This window comes from Metarhizium album, assembly GCF_000804445.1.
Source record: "Metarhizium album ARSEF 1941 chromosome Unknown scaffold_44, whole genome shotgun sequence".
Lineage (NCBI taxonomy): Eukaryota > Fungi > Ascomycota > Sordariomycetes > Hypocreales > Clavicipitaceae > Metarhizium > Metarhizium album.
The window spans coordinates 53,198-71,649 of record NW_024467618.1 but is presented as its reverse complement, the minus strand read 5'-3'; the positions used below and the strand labels follow the sequence as shown (position 1 = coordinate 71,649).

At 56.1% G+C, this 18,452-nt stretch overlaps 5 protein-coding genes across 5 annotated transcripts; 3 read left to right on the top strand and 2 right to left on the bottom strand.

Moving 5' to 3' along the window:
* Positions 1 to 2,736: 2,736 nt before the first annotated feature.
* Positions 2,737 to 4,664, top strand: MAM_08142 (Flavoprotein transmembrane component; the record flags this gene model as incomplete). Its single annotated transcript, XM_040826940.1, has 4 exons — positions 2,737 to 2,945; positions 3,008 to 3,166; positions 3,221 to 4,092; positions 4,165 to 4,664. 4 exons carry the CDS (start codon positions 2,737 to 2,739, stop codon positions 4,662 to 4,664), a joined length of 1,740 nt encoding a protein of 579 aa, XP_040675079.1.
* A 455-nt stretch (positions 4,665 to 5,119) lies between these two features.
* Positions 5,120 to 6,067, top strand: MAM_08141 (Aldolase-type TIM barrel; the record flags this gene model as incomplete). Its single annotated transcript, XM_040826939.1, has 1 exon — positions 5,120 to 6,067. One exon carries the CDS (start codon positions 5,120 to 5,122, stop codon positions 6,065 to 6,067), a length of 948 nt encoding a protein of 315 aa, XP_040675078.1.
* A 758-nt stretch (positions 6,068 to 6,825) lies between these two features.
* MAM_08140 (L-fucose permease) lies at positions 6,826 to 9,672 on the bottom strand (the record flags this gene model as incomplete). Its single annotated transcript, XM_040826938.1, has 1 exon — positions 6,826 to 9,672. The coding sequence occupies one exon, from the start codon at positions 9,670 to 9,672 to the stop codon at positions 6,826 to 6,828; it is 2,847 nt and encodes a 948-aa protein (XP_040675077.1).
* Positions 9,673 to 14,190: 4,518 nt separating this feature from the next.
* Positions 14,191 to 15,993, bottom strand: MAM_08139 (Amino acid/polyamine transporter I; the record flags this gene model as incomplete). Its single annotated transcript, XM_040826937.1, has 4 exons — positions 14,191 to 14,472; positions 14,580 to 15,169; positions 15,230 to 15,621; positions 15,680 to 15,993. The coding sequence occupies 4 exons, from the start codon at positions 15,991 to 15,993 to the stop codon at positions 14,191 to 14,193; spliced, it is 1,578 nt and encodes a 525-aa protein (XP_040675076.1).
* Positions 15,994 to 17,099: 1,106 nt separating this feature from the next.
* MAM_08138 (uncharacterized protein) lies at positions 17,100 to 17,618 on the top strand (the record flags this gene model as incomplete). The annotated part of the gene is made up of 1 exon (XM_040826936.1): positions 17,100 to 17,618. The coding sequence occupies one exon, from the start codon at positions 17,100 to 17,102 to the stop codon at positions 17,616 to 17,618; it is 519 nt and encodes a 172-aa protein (XP_040675075.1).
* Between the last annotated feature and the right edge of the window lie 834 nt (positions 17,619 to 18,452).

Sequence of the window (18,452 nt, the reverse complement as noted above, 5' to 3'; positions counted from 1 at the left end):
ACGTGCTGCTGGGCTCGCAAAGATTGACGAGCTGACTGAACACGCGGAATCACGGCGGAACCAAGTCTTGCCTGTTGACTCTTGACTCTTGACAACCGATCAAGATCAAGCAACGAATCATCCCGACGGCGCTGCTGGTCGACCATCGCAAGTAAACCGCATGTCGCTTGCTAGTTTCGCAAGTTGACGCACCTACACTCCGTACTGTCGGGGTGTTTTCCTTGAAAAATGGGGGTCACGGACACCAAGACGTATCCTAGTCAGGCAAACTCGACAAGGAAGGGGGGGGGATGAAGCCGGCATCCCACCAAGCAATCATACATGCATGGCCTTGATAACGATGCCGGTCTGAGCCTCTGAGGGATCTCGCAAGCAGGCAGGGAAAGCCAGGCGAAGCTACCCAGCCAAAAGCCCGTGGGACGAGGAGGAGGAGGAATGTAACATGTGAACCAGACTTTGGCTTCCCGGTCACCCATCTAGCTCGCATGGGCCGAAACAAACGTCGGCAGGACATTCTTCTCTCCTTCTGTTTCCGGCCACTGCTTCACCAGACGTCATGTCATGTTGGAGGGGGGGGTGGGAGTTTGGCCCGACGCAACCGTGCAACCTTCAGTCCGTCAATCCATCAATCCATCCGTCAATCCGTCAGTCTTGTCGATTCGAAGCTCTTGCCACGGCTAGCTGGCGAGTCCGGTTCCGAGAGACGTCGTGTCGCTCCCTCTGCCTTCTGGAAAGAAGAGGGTCGCAAGCCGCCGCCGCTTTGCGCCCGGCACCGAGAGCTGCCTCCACCGGTCCCAGGAACAGACTAAACGACACAGACGCCAACTGCCAGACGTCGAGACGGCCTTGCCCTTGTGCCTGGCCATCCGAGCACATCTTGGGCCCCGGGTCGCGTCGTGGCGGCAGATTAAGAGCCGTGACGGCTTGAAAGTCCAGCGTCCGAGGCGCATCGCAGCAGGCGCACCATCCATCATCATCATCATCATCATCATCATCATGGGCAAGTAGCTGCCGTACAACTGCCGAAGCCCAAACAAATATGCGGCGCGCTGGCGACGGGAACGCCCTGCTTGGCTGCCGAGCCGAGTTCAGCCTCCCGTCCCTCGTTTGCAAAATTGTCTGTTCAGAGTTTAGGGCCGATCCAGACGCCGCCGCCGCCTCAGAGTTGGCCGACAAGACCCCGTGCGTCGACGGGAGACTAGGCGTCGCATCCATGGCCTTTCACCAACGGGTAAATATAATATCAGTGTTTATATGGTTCCCCTCCCACGTTTGTTCCTGGCCCGTTTTCGCCCGTGCCTCGGATTGCACGGCTCGCTGTGACTGCTTGGCTCCCTTTTGGCCGGCGTCTCGCGAGTAGATGGACACTCAGTGCTTGCCAACTACTAGTCCGACTTCCTGTCTCACGCAGGGATCTTCTATTCTACTTTGACTAGTACCTGCGGGCCTTCTATTGTTGGATTAGGCAATGCAACGCACTTGTTCCAGTGCAGATGTTGCCGCACGTCGCCATCTCGAGACTCCATTTCTTATCAATCCAACTGTGCAGATCTCCCCCTTTCCGGCGGGGACGGAAAATAAAAGAGATTCAAGCTTATGCTAGCAGTTTCATGGTCGCCGCCGCTTGCCAGGGGCGCCCTCCCCGGGATCATCCTATCAACGACGAGACAGCCGGTGCGCACGCCCTCGGCATACGCATGTGCAAACATGACGCTTGGCCTCCCGGTTCCGCGCGACGTCAGTCTCTGAAGAAAGGCGTGGTGTAATGGAAGGGTGACTGGTGTAACGTCCCTGCGTACCGAGTACTCCGTCGAGTAGTGTCAACCACGCCGTGGGAGCCGGCCATGCTTCTTCAGGGGCCATGGCCCGTCACTGTCCATGATTATGAATCGGCAACGCGTGGGCCTGCCCGCACTTTCAAAGACACTTGTTCCGGAGAATTCAACGCTTCGTATATGATGTATTCGGTGGGGGAGGGGTGTGTGTGTGGAAGCATGGTCGCAATCGTCGAGGCTGCCACTCCCCCTGGTTTGGTGGTTTGGTAGCATGTCCCGTTGCCAGATACCCATCTGCGCCAGACACTTTACTAACCACGTTGTAGAGGACTGTGACGTGCATCTGACCTCTTGTATGTCCAGCCATCGAGGGGGGCCTGTCAAGGGGAGCCTGTGTTGCAAAGAATCACCCACCTACGGGCTAGGACGGGCTCGTCACGGACTCCCCAGGTACGATATATAGGCGTGTAGTGTGCAGATTCGAGCCCACCCTTTGAAGCAGCCTCCTCCTGTCACAGATTTTATACAAGGTCAACTCTAGGTCCAATCTGTGCAACCGGCGGGCCGTCCCTGCTTGCTTCGGGGTGCACCTGGCCGCTGATACCTAATCTTCGAGGCTCACGAGTCAGGAGTCACTTGGGAAAGAGCATCCACGGCCGACACCGTCCTAGCATCTCTCTCGTTCTAGTCATGAAACTGTCCCAGGCCTAGGAGGTAGCCAAGTCTTTACACTCTGCCAGTACACACTTGGCGTCACGAACCATTCGCTCCGTCGGCTCTGGGTACGATTGTCAGTCATATCTCAACAGCCTGGGGCGAAGGCTGCACACGAAATCATCTCAAACGAACAGTAATCAATAGTATCTTGCCTCGAGGATCACGTTTGGGGACTTCTCGACGAGTTTCCACCGCACGCAATTCAGCCGGTACAGGCGTGTCGCAATACGCAGCTTCATCCAACATGGCGACGACGGGCGACGACGAGGCGAAGCTGCGCAGGCTTGCCATGCGCGCCAGGCGAAACGAGCAGGCGATATTGTGGTTCATGGTTGCTTTGGGCGCAATGGCTCTTGCCTACATAGGCTTTTACTTGACCAGACAGTCAAGCCATTGGATAAGAAGAACATCTCGAGGCGCGACGCCGCCGTCCTTCCTTGCTGTCGTGCCTAGGTATGTGTATATGTGTAGCTCGGCCTGCTTCCAAGTCGGCGTTCCAACTCACTAGTTTGTAGAAAAATCAGGAAGGTCTTGATTCAACGTGCCATCGGGACACCCTCGCTCGGCCACGCAACCATCATCATCATGTTCATAGCCCTCAATCTGATTTGCCTCTTTGCCAAGTTGGGCACGAGTGGCAACGTCACGACAAACATTGCTTCGCGAGCAGGCTGGTAAGTATATCTGCAAATGTATCCCCACGTTTTCCGAGGGCTGACGGTTCCTAGGTTGGCGATAGCAAATCTCGTCGTCGTCATATTCTTTGCGCTCAAGAATACACCGCTCGCTTTCCTGACTGCGTGGTCATACGAACGCCTCCAATGCCTCCACCGCATCTCTGGTTACGCTGCCGTCGCGAATTTGATTGTCCACGCCACTTGCTACATTACCTACTTCTGCAGCAATCAAACCTGTGGCAAACTGCTGAAGCCGTCGGACATCTACGGCATGGTTGCGGGAGGCTGCTGGCTGCTGCTCGCCTTGGCTGCCGTTTCAATCCGTCGCTGGTGGTATGAACTGTTTTACTACCTTCACGTTGGCCTCTGGGTCGTTTCCATAGTTTGCATTGGCTTGCATCAACCTCGAATGACGACCAAGATTGTATACGGCACCATGATTGCCGGCTCCATGTGGGGTCTAGATCGCATCATCCGGTTCGTTCGACTCATGATGAACAGCGCCAACACGGCAACGCTTGCACCACTGCCGAACGGAGGCACTCGAGTCACCCTGGCCAAGTCTCCCCTGGGTGCTCATTCCGGCAAGCACTGCTTTCTGTGGATTCCTCGGCTTCGTTTGTTCGAAAGCCATCCGTTTACCATTGCATCGACTGACCCCCTCGAGTTTGTCGTTGCGTCTCACAGTGGATTCACCGCAAAACTGCGCGAGTACGCCGCTGAAAACCCCGGCATAACTCTTAAAGCGTCTGTTGAAGGGCCATATGGCACGGTCCCAGATCCCTCGGCCTTTCAGACGGTGGTTTTGGTCGCTGGCGGTAGCGGAGCCAGCTTCACCTTTGGCTTGGCTAATGCGCTGTTGAGCCGTGCCAAGGGAGGCATTACGAAGCGTGTTATCTTTGTGTGGACGATCAAATATCATTGTACGTCTCTCTCGGTAACAAGAAATGAATTGCACGAGTGACTGACTGACCACGACTCAACCGTCTTCGCAGCGTATATGCAATGGTTCGCCGACCATCTTGCTAAATTGAGAGATGACCCCCGATTCGCAATTCAGGTCTTCGTCACGAGATCGGAACCACCACTGCCGCAATTGCCAGGTGGTTTCTCGGAGTATTCGCCAGGACACGCCGAGAGGTATATTGCTAAACACGCCTTCATGGACAGGGAACGAATCCATCACATCCGTCCCATGGGATCACTAGCCACGATCGACCTGGAAAAGGCTCAGCCCCAGTCAGACGACGAGTCTGTTCCTCCTGAGAGCTCCTCCTGCCCGGTGGACTTGCGCGGCATTCCCATCAGATACCAGAAGCCCAATGTCGTGGCACTCGTCCGCGACGTAGTAGGCGGCACTCGTGCTGAGGAGCGAGTTCTCATCGCTGGCTGCGGGCCAAGTCGGATGATGGACTCGATAAGGGAGACGGCAGCGGAATGTATCCGGTCGGACGGGCCCAGCGTCGAGCTGCACTGTGAAGAATTTGGATGGTGAAGAAGAAGAGAAAACCCAGTTAGATACTTTGACGAACTTGGGATGCGAGGATCTCCTGGAACGGATGTGTAGTCACGAGTAAAGGCGTTATGGCGGGCTTCAATTACCGAAAAGATACGGAGTAGAATTTACGCACTCGCTGGCTGATGTAGTGCAATTTCATCGTGACGGCATATTCGTCGCTGTGCCACGAGTCCACAACCGAGACGTGACGGTGCCAGTGCGACGCCAAGGGGGAGGGAGGAGGGCGGAGGGGTGGCGGCCCGAGGGAGGGAGTCGCCCAGTCAACGACGAGTCACGACTCACGACTCACGACGACTACGGTCGCACATTGCAACCCGAGCCTCGTCTGGCTCGTCAACGCTCAACGCCAACCCTCGAACCGTGACATGCCGCGTCGAAACACCACCACCACCACTGCCTTGACCTCCACGACCCATCGTCACCAGAAGCCCATGGCTCCGAGGCTCTCCATCCACCCGCCGCTGCTCAACACCGCTTGCCCCTGGGCAACGACGCCCGACCACCTCGAAAGCCTCCTCAAGTGCCCCTCGACAGGCGCCATCACCACCCGAACCAGCCTCATCCAGGGCTTCGCCCACGACGACGCGGTCCACCAATACGCCCTCTTCGACCCCGTCTCCAACACAGCCCATCAGGGGACCCCGTCTCCATCACCCGCCCCCGTCGGTAGCATCAACTCCTTCGGCTACAGCCCCCTCCCTCTCGACACATACCTCGCCGCCCTCCAACACCTGAGCGCTGCGCTGCCCAACGTCTGCAAACCCGCCATCATAAGCGTCGCCGGTCCGCCCCCCTCCGTCGCGGCGTGCTACGCCTCCATCATGGCCGCCTCCCCGCGAATCACCTTCCCGCTCGCCATGGAAATCAACCTCAGCTGCCCCAACATCCCCGGCCGTCCGCCGCCGGCCTACGACCCCGCCTCCCTCACAGCCTACCTGTCGGCACTGCCCCAGGAGCCACTCATACCAGTCGGCGTCAAGACGCCGCCGTATACGTACTCCGCCCAGTTCACCTCTCTGGCGGATGCGCTGGAGCCCTACGCATCCCGCATCAGCTTCGTCACCGCCACCAACACCCTCGGCTCGTGCGTGGTGTCCCACGCCGACGGCCAGGACGCCCTGCCAGGAGGCACGGGGGGCATGGCCGGCGTCGCGATACACCCCTTGTCCGTGGGCAACGTGAGGGCCTTGACGAGGTTACTGAGCGAGAGGGGCCTGGACGGCGTGGACGTCATTGGCGCGGGTGGTGTGCACGACGGCGCCAGCTACAGACGGATGAGGAGCGCGGGCGCCAAGGCCGTCGGTTTGGCCACGGCGCTGGCGTCGCGTGGCGTCGGTGTTTTCGAGGACATCGAGAGGCTGCTCGACTCCGAATGGTAGCCAGGCTTGCGACGTGATGCGGGAACACGTCTTCAGTCTTCAGCTGGGAGGGCTCGCTCCGCAGAGAGACGATGCATCTCGGACAAAGCCGTCGGACGGCCGGCATGTGCTGCGTGGATTTCTGGCCCTCTTCCCGCCTTCACTATCACGCCCCCCGCTTGAAGCACCCCTCGCGCCCTGGGCCACCGCATGGTCGTGACGAGGTGTCGTCCCTTGTCAGGGCCGGACACGCAGCTATCCCCCGAAGTTGCGTGTGCCTGGTGCCTCCCTTGCCCTGTCGTCATGCCGCGACTTGGTCGTCTCCGCCGTCGGGTCTTAACAAGGTGACTATTACACCCCTGACTCACTTGCTCGACCGCGTGCGACGTCTTCCAAGATGGCAATCAAGGGGTGACGGTTTATTACTCACACCGGTTCACAACGTCTCTGTCAGTCATATGATGTGCAATGCAACTCCTCGTCTGAGGTATATTCATCCATAATTCTCTTCAGAAATCTGCATCTCAAATACATGGATATCAAACGACAAGGCGATTAAATCGGGGTATATAACAAACGCGCCCTCCCAGAGCCACTGCCTTGGTCTACGCCGTCCATGCCAAATAAGCCAATGTGCTGGTGCCTACCGTGCGTAAGTAAACTTTTGAAGCCCTCGGGGGGAAGCTATATACATGAATCAAATATATACTTATTAAAGAGGAAAATGGGGTGAGGGGATTGAAGGAGAAGGAACAAGAAATCCCAGGATACAGAGCGTTTCACGATGCAACCGCTTCGTTATGTTGGACTTGTGGCAGAGACGATTTCCGCCTTTCACCACGCTTCAACTGCTGAGAGATCATTGCGAAGAAACTATTCGCTCCATAATTTTGTTGACTGTTCACCACTTCATCCGTTGACCTAGCTTCCCAGTGCTGCTCCAGGGCCGCTCGGACATCCGGGTTGGGGTCGACTAATTGCTTCGCATCACGGGAGAATTGCAGGAATATAGGATACGCTACCATAGCAACCTGCAGTGCGACAATGATAATGTATGCCGTTTTCACGCTGCCGCCGTTGTCAATGATGGCGTACATAATGAACGGGAAGAAAGCAGGCCCAGAACCACCCATGGTTATAAAAGCTGCCGCTCGCTTCGTTCGACGCCCTTGGCCGCGGAGGCCAATAGCAAAAAGGAGAGGCCAGATAGGCCCCTCGGCAAAATAAAATAGCAAGGCAGGAATGACGAGCAGTTCGGGTTGAGGCGGGCGCAACACGACCAGAAGCAAGGCCAAGAGAAAACATGACAGGATGCAGCTAGTGAGAACGGTACGTGGCTGCGGGAGCCGACGATTGGAGACCGAAAAGTACGCGAGGCATCCCGCGAGGAAGCGGGACGCGGCGAATATGCTATGTGCGACGAGCAGGTAGTCTGGGATCGAGAGAGCCATACCGGGTGCTTTATCGGGATCGCTCGTAGAGCCGGATGTGGTGGTACCGGATACCGCATCGGCGCCGTTGGGTGGATTCGGGAGGATCGAAAGAAGAAGGCTGCGAAAATATATGCTGTTGCTTTCCTGGCCGGCAACGTACATGTACTGCGCGAATACAGCCAGTACTAGGCTGACGGTTCGCAGTTGGAGGCCACCGATGCTTCGTTTCGTTGTGTCGATGGGAAGTTTATTAGCAGCAAACTCGAGCTCGCTATCGCTGACCTCTGGTAGCGGCATGTAAAAGAAAAATAAACCCAGCACAACGCATAGCAGGGTAATGCCCAGATATGTCCATTGCACGTTGATGAGCGTCATACTGTTCGAATCACTCAGGCTGTCCTGGCTGATTCCGGTGAAGAATACCTTTTGGGCGAGCAGACCACTAACGACACTGCCGACAGCCTGCACGGCCTGAGCTAGTAAAAGTCGAGTCTCGCCGTATTCAGGTGGTCCGCAGAGAATCATAAAAGAATTCGCAGCCACCTCTAGCACGGAGAGGCCGAAGCCAACAACAAAGTTACTCAGCATGAATCCACCAAAAGAGTTGGTCACGGCTGATGGCCAAAATATAATGGTGCCAATGCCGTAGATGCACAGCCCAACAATAAAAGTGACCTTGTAGCCGCCCACATTTTCGGCCTCGTTCCTTTCGTGGCGTTTGGACCGGTTATGCTCATCTCGCCGCAAGATCCATTCTCCGACGAGCAACGGCCCAAAGAAGTATCCAACGCCGAAATAGGCGCTAGTCAAGCCGAGGGTCTGAGCAGTTGACATTTGGTTGACCACTGCAATGGCGTTGTTAAGCGTATTAAGGAGACCGTAAGATAGACCCCATAGGAAAAACAGAATAGCCACAATGGTGCAGTATTTGAATGATTCTGATGCGTTGGCACGGAGCATGCTCTTCGGCTTTGTCATGTTGACGAATCCAAAATAGACGCCATTCACGACAGAGGAGGTAGACGCTGTAACATTTGTCTGAGCGCGTGTAGCTGTTAGATCTGGGTGCGTTCTTTCACTCAGGTTTCTCATATCGGGCGTTGTCAGGAATTCCATGGCGGTCATGGGGGCCTCGTTGCTCGAATCGGATTTTGTACCGCTCGGGTTGCTGCCGGTGCCTGACTCTGGCGTGGCCATGGACTCACGCGTGACACTCCCGAGACGTCTTGACGGCGGTATTTCGTGGTCGCTATTCGATTTCGTCGTGCGAGAAACTCTGGTTCCGTCTGGGTCATGCAACATAGCGGGTAGTAGCTTGAGGATGAGCGGCTTCAAAGTAGGGATGCAGGCACAAGCCATAGCAACATTAACCTCCACTGCACTCCACATGAAAGACAGAGATGCATTCCATGCGAAGTCTTGGTGGCCGCCGAACCGTGAGCCGGGGTCGCTTGTCAAACCAGTGGGTACGTCTGAAATGGCCTTTTGAAGGTAATAGATGCGAACAACGTCAACAATGGTGACGAAAATACCAAGAGTGAAGGTAATGACCAGAATTGTCTTTTGCCGTGAAGGCAGTCGCATGCCAGTCAGTACAGGGATCGGTAGAGCCAAGATGGCCAGGTCAGTGACGATGTTGACTGGTGCGGCGCAAATGAACTCGGTCAGGAGCGGGATGCATCGCGACGGACTGTCCGTCTCAATGGTCCAAGCCGCGGCGACTGGATTGCATTGAAATATGTTCATAAACGTCAGGACGATGCCGGCAATATTGACAACTGCCAAGGTTGCCCAGGAGGCGTATCGCAGGACTACTTGGGTATTTTTGGCTAGACGCAAGTAAAAGATTAAGATCGCAGTTTTGGTTGCCATGAGGGCGGGGTTGTATAGTATAGAAAAGACATATTCAAATCGTCGCAGTTTCGGTAAATCGGCGTCGCTGATATCATCATCGTGTTTTCCAAGCCCAACAGTGGCGCCATAGCAGATGGAGAAGGAGAGGAAAAATGCAATGAGCCAGGCCACCATCATGACCCTGTCATCCCAGCTGACCCTCCGAACGATGAAATACCGGCAAACCATGCGTGCGCCGACAAACACTGAAGCCAAAGCCAATGTTGCCGTCGTCACGGCGAGCACGGCCGGGCCTCGATTCCGTACCGGCGCATGGTCTTCCACCGCCGGAGAAGACATGGCGTGGGAAGTCGGCCCGTCATACAGAACGATTGCTGCCGTCTTCTCCGTCTTTTGGCCAAGGGAAAGCGTATGGTAGTATTATGATTGAGCGGTGTGGGCGGAGGATATCGGCACAAACATATCCCCCGACGCGCAAGGCCTGGTCTCCTTTGCAAAGCTGGGCGACTCTACTGCTTGAACGCAGTTGCTTGCACCATGGAATAGATCATGAGAAGATCGAAGGCGCTACAGCGATAGAGCCGGTTGCAATGTGGTTGCTTGTTCTAGGTCGGCGGCTTCTCAAACACCTGGAAGTGTTGTTGTCGGCCACCAAGGATTCCAATCCAAAGTGGGATGGTGAGGCTGCGCTGGTGACGTCGGGATGAGGATGTCAACTTGTCTTTAACAAGTGCCAGTAAGTTGGGACCAAGCCGAAACTACTCCGTAAAAAGTTAGCATCGGCGAAAGAATACAATGTCCGCCCACGCCACTTTTGAGCATTTGAGCCGCCACCCGAGTCTCGCGCGGCACAACGCCGGAGTGCCTGAATTTCAATTTACGTCAGACTAAAGACTGAAGGTCCACCCGGCCGCCACCGAGCGTTGATGCGCTTTGGGTTGTCTCGCGGGAATAGACAGAAGTAAGCAACTTAAGGAAAACGGAGAGATACGGCGTGCCCGCATGCAAAAATCGGGTGCGTACGGTTGGTTTGGGTGTGCCAATGCCGATATCGAAGAGCCAAGAGGTGCGTGAAGAGCCCTTGGACAGTATTATTAACCCTCGGCTTTTGTAATGCTATGCCGACGAAGGGGAACTCTGAAGTCGACGGCGGAGCTTGACTGTATAACTAATAAGTCAATGACACGCATCAAAGTTCAGACACGCCATCAGGAAAGATGGCGAGTGCGAGGGCAGACCACGAGCTTTTCTGCCGCTAGCTTCAGCAGCCGTAGCTATGTCTCTTTTCTCCCTGTTGTTGGTTGGGGAGGGTGCTCTTTTTTTTTTCCTTTTTTCTTGTTTTTTTTTATTTATTTTCTCATCCCTGTCACACCAACGTCTGTGACACACGATTGTAATTGACAGCAATGGTGACGATGGCCGTCGACATCCTCGCATGAGGCTGAATGACAGCATGGTTGGATGGTCAGAAAACAAAAGGTCCACCAAAGCGCGTCATATTCATATCCCCGTCCCGTCCATCACGTCCAAAGCGCGCGACGTTGGATTCAGCCGGCTCAAAGGCAACAAATGGCAACATGCAGCACAGACGGCGAGCGCAGCGCGCGCCGAGTAGCACTCTGAGTTGAGAAATGGAGGGTGGCAAGTCTCAAGTGCTGGTGGCAGCGGTCGAGGCGTGGCATTGTGTGGGGGGCCATTGGTCGCGGCGTCAGGCGACAGACGTGAGATGGCCCGGCGATTGAGCCAATTGAGAGACGCGTCATCGTGGTGATGCCCCGGCCAGCGCATCGGTCGGTCAATTTGGCAGCTGTTGATGTACGTGAGAACCACTTGCATGGAGCACGGAAGAGATGACGAAGTCTGGCTCCGGCATTCATGATTGCACCAGAAGTTGACGACCAGGTCGGGCCAAGTGGCAAGCTATCATCATGGTCGCTCCTGCACATGTCTGTCTGGTTCAATTAGGCAGGCACGATGGACAGGCTGTCAGGAGCCGACAAGGTGCAGTCAACTGCCAGCAGCCCTTGCCAACTGTCGGCCTTCAATTGTTCAGATGCGTCGAGTTGCCTGGCACCGCTTTGCTTGTCTTGGTTGCTTTTCTCGGAGTTGCAATCGTGTCATCCATCCATTCCCGTGAGCTTATTGCTTATTGCTTACGGCTTCTTGCACACTCATCAAAAACCAGCCATTACGTTATCAGACTGCCATAATCATTCTGATTCATCTTCCTCGTTACTCCTCGAGACCTGGCTGAGACTTTCTGCTCTCGAAAACTGCCAAGGAGGCAGCCGCAGATAATATTATTAGCCGCCAAACCACTCCTCCAGGCTTCAGGCGCATTTCGCCAATCGTCGATCATCTTAGCCCACGGAGTGTGTAGTGGGAGAAAAGACATCTTCAAAAAAATAAGTCCGCCATTCCGTCACTGTGCCAGGCGGCGCCCATGAAACTGATACAGGTTCCTGGGGAGAACAGAACCAGCCTCGTCCGTGCCGACCGCCCTTGGGCTCGCGTGACGAGAGATTCTTTGCTCCCAAGGTTGAACGACACTGCTCCTTACTCCGTGCGCCGTGTGGCAACATCCTCTGATGGCAGGGAACACAATGACAAAACACTTGCCCGTGCCATGCTACGGAGACATGGCCAGCGGCTCGCAGTATCGGGACCCAGCCAGCCCGTGATATACTGAACGAGTCCCTGAATCGGGTGCCGTTGGGTCAGCTGCTGAAATTTACGTAGGACCAGTCCTCCATATCCACAGCGGCCGATATGGGGGATAATGTCAGGTACTCGGTCCAAAATTCCCCTCTAAGCTTCGCTCTCGACGCGGCATCTGCATTATTACTCCGGACAGTCATGAGGATTTATTACCCCATTTCCACAGCACCATTTCTACAGCACCGTTGCATCGCTCCAGACTCGACTCCGTACTATTCAGGCAAATGCCGGCGAATTCGGTAGCGCTGCAGCAATAACATTGGGCTACAAGTCATAAAATTGTGACACCGCGCGCTTTTAGAGATAGCTCAGAAGCCCCCGAGCTACATGTGATGCCGGGAAATCACGGGAAATCACGGCTAGCACAGCACATCTCCTGTCGCTGTTTTGACATTTCGGACTCAGGACGCCCGGACAACGAGATGGTTAGACCGTGTGATTTGATTAGTCGTGCCGCCTGCCTTGCTGGTGAAGTACTCTGTTGAGACTTGATATTGACAGGACAGCCCAGGAACAGGGGGGGACTGCCGCTTGCGTTCGGCTCGAGTGTTCATTTGGTCCGCGTCAATACTTCGTCTGTGATGCGCTTACCCAACCAAGCAAGCAAGCAACAGTGGATTGTTGGATACTTGCCGTGTCGCCAGCCAATGCTGGCAATATTGTTCAGTGTCCCATGGCGCAAGTGTGATGCTGGCTGCCACGGCATCTATCCAACGATGGCTCACATCTGTGCTGCAAAAAATTATCACATCTCGCTTGGCAACAAAACGAAACCAACGAGCTGCCCAACTTCTGGAGAGGCGGCTGTACAAAGCCCAACACGTTCGGTGCTGCACGTTGCACAGTGCCCGTGGACAAACTCCACAGATGGCGTCAAGCCACACTCCTCTTCTTCTTCATGGTACGGAGTACAGACTACGGAGAACGGTCAACTACAGACCTGCAGTTTTCTATGCGCACGGCAATCGAGCCAGGCGGATATGCTTACGGTGACGCCAATTGATGACGGCAACCCACGGCACGGCAGGAGCTGCGCGAGCATGAAGACAACATCAACCACGAAGCTCGGGGGCCCATACTCCGTGCCAAACCAGATTGCAGCTTGCAGGTGCAAGCCAAGCAGCTCCTATAATTGCTTCGTTAGGAAGTTGGTGTTGGTCGAGGCTCGCAGTGGGGTCGCCGTCGCGGTCGTGGTCGTGGGGATCGAGCTAATCACAATGCTGGGTGTTCACTGTGGGTGTTGTTTGCTCCTGAAACGTTCCATTCTCAACCATGGCTCGTCTTGACTCTTGAGTGTTGGACCGCTTTGTCCTTGTTCTCGAGAGGCTGCCGACCGGGCAATATTCTGACCATCCGATCATGGCCGCCACGGGCAAGTATTGGCTGCGCTTCGCCTGCCGAAGTCATGTTCACCCCTTGTATACTTTTGTTAATGTACTTGGTAGATCGGTTCAGCTCGAGTAGTCGTGTCGTTCAGACAGGTTATACTTCCCGAGGCCAGATAGTTCCTCCATTACCACCATGATTCCGAACTGCAAGCAAACACCAAGTGCCACCCCGCGCAATCAAGCACGCGAATTTGTGCTGCATGCGTGGCAGCACAGCAACCCATGTGCCCTTTGAGACGCGCTACCCTAGATGCCAAAGGCTCCTTGGAAATCCTCTCCCGAGTTCTCGCGTAGTCGACAAACCGGCTGCGCTCCCGCACAAACGCGCCTATTTGTAATATTTGAGCACCGGGCTCGCACGTGCCCACTCCGTACGTCGACGGGAAATACTAGAGCAGGGACACGGCACCGAGCTCGTCCTCCAAGGAAACAGCACGGTAATACACGCCATGTGCAGCATAATAAAAATTCACACAGAAGGTACTGCAATTTCAGACGAGTAGATGTGGTGAAGACTCTCGGAGCCAAGGGTTTGAGTTTACGCCGTGCCCGACACGGTGTTCTCATCGGGAGTCCATGACGGGTAGACTATTGCGCGTACGGAGTAGACGTACGGAGTACGTGAGTAAAGCACTTGGGACGACGGCACAAGCGCACAATAATCCCACGCGTGACGTTTGCCCGACAGCGTTACATTTCGGCATCCTCGATACTGAGCACGGCCGCGTGGGGGATTCGCACCACCACACGTCTAGGATTCTAAAGCGGCGAGCATGGCCTCCTGGGTCTTGTTTGAAGAGTCAACCGCCATGGCCGGCTCCATGCCCTCCACCGCCTTGCCGTCGATCAAGCCCTGAACATCCAACTGCGGACCCCGATAGTGCTTGCGTCCATCGAGCACCCACGTTCCACCAGCAATGAGAAGCATGACGCCAAAGGCCACGATGCAATAGTTCATGTTGCTCGCCGTGACGGGGATCGCAGGCGGGAATACGAAAAGCACGGTAGTGAGGGCGGTCCATAGAATGCCAACCTAATCTTGTCAGTTGCCCTCCCGACACGTCCTTGGTTCTCTCCCTCTCTTTTTTTTTTCCTTCTTTTTGAAGGGGAGGGGTAGAGGGCGGAGATGATGGAACTGACGAGGTTGAGAACCCAGCCAAGTGCGCCGGGCAGCTTGAAGGGCCTGTTGTCCGGCAACATGTTCCGGCCGCGAGCGAGGTGGACGGCCGGAGGAATGGCATAAGTCAACCCAAGCGCAACCACGGACGCGGCCGCGATTGCGTTGAACGTGCTGCTCGATCCGAGGAAGATGCAGCCGAACACAATGACCCACGCGACCGTCCAAAACAGTGCATTCAGGGGAACTTCGAGAGTGGAATGGACGCGAGAAAAGAAGCGGCTAAAGGGCATGCCGCCATCTCGAGCAAACGCATAGCTCATTCGCGTGCTGGTGCACATCAACGTGGTGGTCGTGAAGACCATGCAGAGCAGCGGGAAGACGAGCAGGCACGTACTCCCGGCCTTGCTCTTGGTGGCCTGCATAAAGATTTCCAAGAGGGGTCCCCACGCGGCGCCTAGAACATTGTCAATGTTGTCAACGGAAAAGAGAAGGCCGCTGAGGAAGATGAAGCCCGTAACCATGCCGATGCCTATGCAGGAGAGCATAATCTTGGGACCCTGGTGCTGGGGGTCGGGAATCTCCTCGATCATGTGTGCGGTGGCGTCGAAGCCTACGGCTCAGTCAGCACACGCAAAAGCAAACGCCTTTCGACGGCATCAAGGCGCCTTACCCGTCAATGCAAAGGCTCCTTGGAGCAAGCCGAGGAGCCAGGCCAGGCCGTCGGGCCAGCCGACGTTGTTGATGAATTGGCCGTATACCACGTCGCCGGGTTGGAAGTGTGGCGACGCGCATGACAGAACGGTAATGACGACGACGACGAATCCAGTCATGGACCAGAAAAAGGCGGCTCTGGTGAAGTAGGGAAGCAGCCTGGTCAGGAGCGCGTTGATGACGAGAGCAACAAGCGCAAAGCCGACGTAGATCAGAAACTGGTGCCATGGCTTCGCATCATACGACGGGTTGAAGAGAGCAATCGTGTTGACAAGAAAGGTGCTGCCGAGCAGCGGGCCGGTGGCACTGAGGGCAACCCAGCCGCAGACATTGATCCAGCCCGTCACGTAGCTGATGGCGCGACTCGTCTGGTTCCAGGAGATGATGGCCGCCCAGTGATATTGCCCACCGGCCGTGGGATACGCGGAGAGGAACTCGGCGAGCGAGGCCGGCGACGACGAGACCCCAGATGACGGAACTCGACCCGCCCGACGGGAGCGCGAGCGTGATGGAAGCGGCGAGGGCGGTCCAAGTATTGAGAATAGCAAACGCCAGGCCGAGCATGGACAACATGGAGAAGTTGCGCTTGAGCTCCTGTCTGTGGCCCATTGCCTCGAGCCGTGCGGCGTCGTCGGCAGTGCCGCCTCGCCGCTTCTCACCATGGCGCGGAGTGCTGACGCTGCCATGAGGCCCATGACGGGCGTCGGGCTGTACGGAATCCATCATGTCAGCGTGGGCGTGCGCAAACTGCCAAGTTGTCGACAAGATGGCCGTCGGCCGTCCGCGCGAGTCGACAGAGGCAGTCCGCCATGTATGAGACACGACATGGACGCACAGCGAGCCTACCGCAGCCGGGGGCGACCATTCCGTATCGAGGCAAAAACAGCGTCAGCGCGCCGTTGGATCCGTCGCGGAGTACGGAGTACCAAAAGACGCTAGATGGACACACACTGAAGCCGGCTTCCCGTACCTTTGGAAGCCAGTACTAGACATGTATATACATGGCCCCGGGGCGGATTTCCGTCATCAACGGGCATGGCCCTTTAGCCTTGACAGCACGACTCGCGAGCAGATCTGGGCATGGCGGAATCGAGGACATGCGGCGGCTAGGATCCGCCCGCTCACGGTGGTTGCACCGTGACAACCTCTGAGGCCATGATCCCCAGATCTGACGGGCTGGACTCGCGTGATGCAGCCACCGATTCGCGATTGGAGTCTCAGACGGTCGGAAGGTCCGGCTCCAAGCCGCGAGACTGCACGTCGCGCGCGGGCGATTGGCCCTCAGCTCGGCGAAGGACGGGCATAACACGGAGTAGACGTCACAGTCCTCAACCCACACTTATTCCCGTTGCTTGTGGTGGACCGGGGCTTGAATGGCGGAGCATCGTCACGCCAGCATGGGTGGTTGCTCGCGTCATGTCTGTCTGGTAACGACGCACTTCAAATGAAATGTAGGCGAGGACTCGTCGGCTCCCATGCTCAGCTTCTTGTTCGAAAGCGCCGGCGCAGAAGCCGTCAATCTCCGGCCTCTGCCTGGCGCAATCAACAAAGGCGAGGCAGATAGATACTCTGTAGACACGGCTCTTCTCGCACGAGGGTTGAGACCTGACGGCGAACGCACATGCCGGCCGGCCATTCGTCGCCACGCCACGACACGACGCCCGGCTGTGGTGCGCTGCCATGCGTGCTCCAGTACATGATAAGTTATATCATCCCACGCAGACGTGCCGTACGCCTTGCGAGGCCGCGGCGTCGTCTGCATCCATCGTCCGTCACCCACCGCCGACACAGCAACTCTACAAAACAAACACAACCACCATACGTGCGTCATGGGCGTTCCGTGGCCAGCTCCCGCAGCCAACTCCGTCGCGTCCTGCATGCCGGCTCCCCCGCCAATGCCCATGCTCAACGCCCAGCACGAACGCCTCATCCTCGAGCTCCTCCCGTTCAAAGACGCCGCCAGGTTCAAGGAGTGGCTGAATAGCGCCTTGGTTCAGGGCTCGTGGGCCGAGTTCTGGCGGGACCTCGTCACACAACAAAAAACCCGCCACATGGGCCCGGAGCCCGACAAGACCAAGACGGCTGAAGCTGCCAAGAATGCCGTCAGTGGCCGCATCCTCAAGTTCCTCGCCTACCATCCCGACAAGACGAACTGGACCGCCGACGACCACCACGTGCGCTTCATTGTCACGGTGGTTCAGGACAACATGCTCAACGGCTTGTGGTCTGACGCGGACTGGAAGAAGAGGGCAACCGAGGTATGCAGGGCTGTTTACGAGGTCCTGTGCTACCTCAAGGCCAGCTACTATTCTGTAGAGATGGGCAGGCCTCCCAGTTACTCACAGTGACCACGTAAGATCTGCTCAGGGGGCGCGTACGGAGTAGGCCTTGCTGTGTATTCCACGCAGGCCTGGGGCGGGGGGATCATTTTACACCTGGTACGGGGTATCTGTCCATACATAAATCTAGTAGTTACTGGGAGCTCTGGTGATCCTCCTGCAAGATTTCGACTCGCAACGACGGTGCATACTCGCGACACCGTACCATCATAAGTACTCCGTATGTGGCGGGTATTTGCCTAGCGCACATTCATGCCCTTCCGAACCCGTCCCTGCCGCCAATAACTCTCCCTCTTCATTTCCCTCTTTTGCTTCCCATTTCGTAGTTATCATCGGCATGAAGACGGAGCAAATCGCAAGGGCTACAAATGTCACACTAATGAAACAATTCTGCTGACACAAAACAGCCATAGACGCTGCTCATTCCCAATATACCATGATTGCGACGAGCGAGCCTGTGAGAACACCCAGTCGGAGGCCCTGCCGCTGTATGCAGAACTACCCTACCATTCGCGTATCAGCACTGGCACGTCACAAGTCTCAACGGACTGCTATGTAGCTGAAGCCGACACTGCTCGGTTTGAAGTTGTACGGCGCCCCGCCAAGAATGATGGGAAGCCGTAGCATTAAGGATGTTGAACCAGATCAAGTAGAACCCGGGCGAGAAGCCGGCAAAGCATATATTCGGCCAGGTCATGAGCTTCAGCGACTGCCATGCTCGTCAGGGCACAGAAAATGGACGCGGTTTATCCCTCAGTGATAGCTTCCCAACAAACGTCTTGTCCGCGCCTGACACAGGAATATGACTTGAGGCGGCGGAGACGCTATCAACGTGAGGCGTAT